General features: G+C 33.6%; 1 protein-coding gene across 1 annotated transcript; it reads left to right on the forward strand.

Moving 5' to 3' along the window:
* Positions 1-350: 350 nt before the first annotated feature.
* On the forward strand, positions 351-4,308 carry LOTGIDRAFT_158587 (hypothetical protein; the record flags this gene model as incomplete). The annotated part of the gene is made up of 2 exons (XM_009051734.1): positions 351-411; positions 3,851-4,308. The coding sequence occupies 2 exons, from the start codon at positions 351-353 to the stop codon at positions 4,306-4,308; spliced, it is 519 nt and encodes a 172-aa protein (XP_009049982.1).
* Positions 4,309-6,000: the final 1,692 nt, after the last annotated feature.

Raw genomic sequence — 6,000 nt, forward strand, 5'->3', positions numbered from 1 at the left:
GTGGCCGATGGATACACTAATTTTTTGGATTGATTGTAATTGTTGTAATTAAATCAAAAAACGAAAAATTTGTAATTCATTTCTTATTCAAATAAAACCTCTAAAAAGTCGTGTAATGAATAGAATAATTACATACAGCAAGGACATTACATAATTACATAGTTGTCAACATTTCTTTGGCCAGTGACTGATATCCAATATGGATATTGAAAAATGGCAAATTCCTTCCAATGGTCTCCTTTGGAATTATGAATGCAATTGTTGGTGCCATTGAGGTCCTGAGATGCCAAACTAACATATTAAGGTGTACAGTGGGGAGAAATGCTTTTTATTCCCATAATCGCTAAAATATGGCCAGTGACGATTATCCAATATGGCGGACTGGCCAGTCAAAGACAAAGCCTCTACAAAGTAAGGCATGAAAGTACCATTATGTTGGAATTTTAGCGATATTCACAGGTCAGAAGGAACTATGTTATTGAGTTTGTGCCAATTCCATCCAAAAATCTGCCCCACCCCAATTACTATGGACTGTGCAAAAATTGGCCATGTAGGGGCTTCGTCTTCGTCACTGGCCATATTTGAGAAATTATAGGAATAAAAAGCATTTCTCCCCATTGTACACCTTAATATGTTAGATTGGCATCTCAGGACCTCAATGGCACCAACAATTGCATTCACAATTTCAAAGGAGACCATTGGTAAAAAATTTGCTATTTTTCAATATCCATATTGGATATCCGTCACTGGCCAAAGAAATGTTGACAACTATGTAATGATTCTATTCATTACACGACTTTTTAGAGGTTTTATTTGAATAAGAAATGAATTACAAATTTTTCGTTTTTTGATTTAATTACAACAATTACAATCAATCCAAAAAGATAGTCATCGGCCACAAAAATTGGCCAGCCACTGAAGTAATGACGAAGTGTCAATTGACCAATGCCGCATTTGAACATCCGGTTTTGAGACTTATTTAGAGTTAAATTTCTTTGACAAGGAGCAATTATTGATTTATATTTCCGTTAGTTTCCGTCAATTTCCGGATTATGTAAATGAAGTAGGTCACGTTACCTTCTATGGTAAACGTTCAAGAATGCAGAAGTTGACTTTACAACTCTCAAGAATACAGTGGTCGAACTTACATCTTTCACGAATGCAAAATCAAGAAGACATAGTTGATAATGTCAATAATGCAAAGTTTAGAATTCATTTTCATAAAGGAAAGTTTGAATGGTGTCTGATGTGAAATAAAGTTTGAAAAGTAAACTATCAATATCTCTACTTTGTAATTAGTACATTGACTTTTTGATTTTAGGAAGGTTTATTTTGTAATTTTGTAATGTTGAAATATGTCTTTGTAAAGTCAAGGCCTTGTTTTCAAGTTTTACATAAAGATGAGCTCACGTCATGAGCATCCCCATGTTAACGGAATGTAAGCGAACTTCCTAATTTTTGTCTTTTGTGAGATATGTTTCTGATGTCAATGTAAGATATGTGAATAAATTCAATATTTCGTACTATTTAGTTTGTATATTTTATTTAAGCGAAAGAATATAATGGTAAGGAAGGTGGTGTTTAAGATATCATATTCTAATACTTATCGTTCTAATTACACCTAACACTTTTGTTTATTGGTGAGATAATTTCTTGAAAGGTGAAAATATTTCGTAATGTATTTAGATAAACTTGTCCCCCTGTGTCCTCAATTTAGGCCTTAATCGTGTACAAATTTTCATTGATAATTGCCACATATTTGCATGGAAACAAAAAAAGATTTCATTTGCGGTTTTGTTTCTACATGTGTATTCAACTATCAACTATCGTAAGAGAAATTAAAGGCTCGTTCGCAGAATTGAAAGGTTTTGGAACATGTAAATACTGATAGGTGAGTGGAGAACAAAATTTGAACTCGTCGGAACTACCATGTCATGATTGTTCTCTGTTCTCTGTTGTCTGTATGGACATGTATGGAACGCCAAAGTTGAATATCTTGTTGAGGTCTGTACTTGGCGCTTGGCCAACTGTCTTGTATTAAGATTATTGATTATTGAAACTGAGAATTTGAGATAATTTCTTTCAAAATAAAATTACGTCACCTTTACATTAAAAAATTAAATCCTTTATTTAAAGTCTAGAAATAATGTTTTGAGTTTTGGAAAGGATGGTAAAAACTTATGTTAAGAGAAAAGAGTGGTTGCATTGTTGCAGGCACTCACTTTTACGGACAACCGTTCCTAGTTTTAGTGTTTCTATTATTTCAATATGATGTAGACCTACCGACTCCTGTACAAGATTAATAGAGACACAGAGAGATAAAGGCGACATCGGACATTGATACCCAGGTCTAAGCATCAGAATTTGTTTCCATTCGTTCAAAACGATTCAGTTGTCTCGGTCTTGCAAGGACATGCTCACTTAGTAATCAAATACTTGGATACAGGATAACTGGCTTTTAAACGTACACAATCAGATTTATGTAGAATACTCATGAATATATAAATGTGCGTATAGTATGTGGATAACCATTGCACCGTTGGTAAAAGGAACATGAGATGCACATAAAATCATCAAATAACTAAATTTGACAAGTTCCGAGTTTCATTGTGTATGTTCACTGTGATACCTTCATATAAAGAGTATCAAAACCAAATTAGGTTATTTGTGCTCTGAAATATTTTTCATAAAGAAATTATCTCACCATAATTAAAACGAATTTATAAAACAATAGCTAAAAGTGAATATACCCACTTTCAAAAAATGAGCGGCTTTGGCGTTCCATATTTGAGAACAGATATTTATGTATTATATGGGTTCCTACCAGTTCAATAGTTTTATGTAATAACAAACTCTACTTGTTGTATTCAAAATATGATGGATGACCACTATTAAACCCAAACCAATAAATAAAAAGTAAATTTCTTTCTTTTCTGATATTTTTCGTCTACATTGTAAACTAACACGTAGTCCCGTTGTATTGAAGCTATTTTAACCAATGATAGTGGGTCATGTAAGACCTGTGTCTGGATAACAACAAGGAATTAATGAAAACCAAAGTAGAGCAATATTATAGCATCTTCGGGTTCGTTATCTAACAATTTTTCATTGTTGGTAAGATTTGTTCCAAAAAAAATTCGCGACTGCGATAGAAAACTTGTTAGATTATAATGGAGACGAATAATATAAATGTATGAAATTGTATTATAATTTTAATTAGATTGTTTAAAACCGGTTCCCAATGTGTTAGACATGTTTGGCAACAGCCAGATTGTAGTGGTTCACTATCTGAGAAATAATTTTACTCTATTACACTTACGTTTCTTAAGGGACGTGGGTTTCAATTTGAATGGGTAGCTTAAATCACGCCTTGGATATTACGCCTACAATCTTTAAAATGATACATGGTCTAAATATTTTCCTAGAATTCTTCGTATGATTTCCTTCACAATGGACCCTGGAATGTCGTCTCTTCTCAAACATTCTCTTCTTCACAATATCAAGCTATACGAACTTGTACCTTGACTGCAATAGCGATGCAATAATTTCTTGTATAATGGCAGATTGTAAATGAAGCAAGCGATTTGATTGGATTGTATGCAAGCGAATACAACCAATCAGAGGCCTTGACAGAAAGTCTATGGACACAAAGCCATAATTTTTACAGCTTTTCTTTCGAGGGCTCTGACTGGCTGTATTTGCTGGCGTAAAATCCAATCAAATCGCTGCATTCTGTGTGCTCTGCATTATGAAGATGGAACATTTTGGGCATTCTTAGTTTCTAACTTTATGTTAACGGCAAATAAAACCAAATTGTCCCCTAATATAAATGCCATTTTTGTCTTTTCAGGTGAATTTCACAAAGTTGAAAAGCGAGCTGCTGTACAGGATATCCTTAATAAAAGACAACACACGCTCGATAAGATAAGGGCTGAAATAAATGCAGTCACTCAAGCCCCATGCATTCCTCAGAATCCAGTAGATTCCTCCAAGAAACCCAAACCTCCTACCCCTCAAACGGAAAAGAACAAAGGAGAAGACGACTACCCCGCAGAAGGAGATTATGAAGAAGGAGACTATGGAGAAGGAGATTATGAAGAAGGAGATTATGAAGAAGGAGATTATGAAGAAGGAGACTATGAAGAAGGAGATTATGAAGAAGGAGATTATGAAGAAGGAGACTATGGAGAAGGAGATTATGAAGAAGGAGATTATGAAGAAGGAGATTATGAAGAAGGAGATAATGGAGAAGGAGATTATGAGGAAGGGGATTATGAGGAAGGAGATTACGAAGATTATGAAAAATAGAAGTATGATATTAGAGAGAAAATGATAGAAGAGATAAATAAAAACAACCGAATGAATAAACCCTATTCATCAGAGACATTCTAGATTTGATCTGACATGCTATTTTCTGAATAAAACTATATTGACCCTCCGGATGCAATTAAAAACTTTGATATCTACGGTGGCTCACATACGATATTTTCCACTTTTCATTTTGAATTAAAAACTTTTTTTTTACTTGGTGGAAATTAATTTTCATTAGGTGATAATTCTTGTAATTTTTAATTAAAAACTTTAATTTTCACCTTTTCATGTTTTTAATTCAAAATTAAAAGTGAAATATGTCGTATGTGAGCCACAGTAGATATCTAAACTATTAATGGGCGACATTACGATATAATGTTATTTGTAATATATATATATATATACGGACATACGGACATGTAAGGGCTTCACTCGTATTCTGTTCTTGGTTAGTAAATTAAAACACGGTTAAAATGTAAGAAACCAGTAACGAGTAATTTCAACAAAACATTACACAAGACTCCCTGATATTCTGTCCACCAAGCCGTATATCCTAAGCCCCAAACCAATGACCCACCCCACATTTTCCATATATGGTCATGGAATCTGGCGTTAGTGATGAGTCATGCTTAGCCCCTTACTAACACCTCTTGTGATACGTTCAGTAAAATCAATAACTGGCCTAAAAGTATCCTTGTGTCCATATCTGGTCCTAAAATAGTACCACCTGCTACTTCTGATTCATGTTCAAAATCAATACTGACCTTGACTATAACGGTCAAGAGGTGATTCCATTTTAAAGGAGCACCTTCACTATACGTTCGACGAATCATACCTTAGTTTCAGAAACAGGATTTTTTTAAGCTTACATAATCAGTAATAGTGTTCACAGATCTTAGTCGAAATTTGAACCTTCAAATCCATGTGTATCCATAATTTTTCATGTTTGAAACTTAAAATTTCGACTCGAATTTAAGTGAGACTTTTCGTGCGATTTAGTACTTCTTTAGAATAGTACAGCACAATAAAGACTAAAATCAATCCCGAAAATGTCGACTGTTCCCCTTTAAGAGCGTTTTTATGAAGACAAAGAAAACAACTTTGCGAACATGACTATCAAAGACTAAAATACAATTAAATAATATTTTATAACAATATATCGAAAAAACCGGTATGAGAAAAATACCGGACGATACGAAATGATATATTCCCCATACAGGTATACCGTTGCGCTTCTATCGTGACAATATTTCGTGATATTAGACGTAAAAAAAAGTCGATATAATAATATATGATATCATAAATATTATGCTGTTCAGTTTTCGAAACACTATTATTTTAAAATATGCCAAATTGACCGTTTCAAAAACCATTTATAAAATTTGAAACATGACCCTTTAGAGGATTGTCATTAGACAACAACTTTCTATGACCCTGGGCAATGTAGTTCAATCACGCTTACTTACTAAGCCTATACCCATTTGGTGTACCTCATTTGGGCTTTTTTGCACAGGCATCTGTTTCTATCAATAGTCGACTCACTCTATAATAGTATATATATGAGAAGGTGGCTAACGCTTGTCACTATATATGGAAGGCGGAATGGCTTTTTATTCAATGTTCTTCATTGCTATTTCTTAATTCTAAATTCTTATCTCTTAATTTGCACGCTTAATTCAACATTTCGTC

This window comes from Lottia gigantea, assembly GCF_000327385.1.
Source record: "Lottia gigantea unplaced genomic scaffold LOTGIsca_17, whole genome shotgun sequence".
In the NCBI taxonomy this organism is placed as follows: domain Eukaryota; kingdom Metazoa; phylum Mollusca; class Gastropoda; family Lottiidae; genus Lottia; species Lottia gigantea.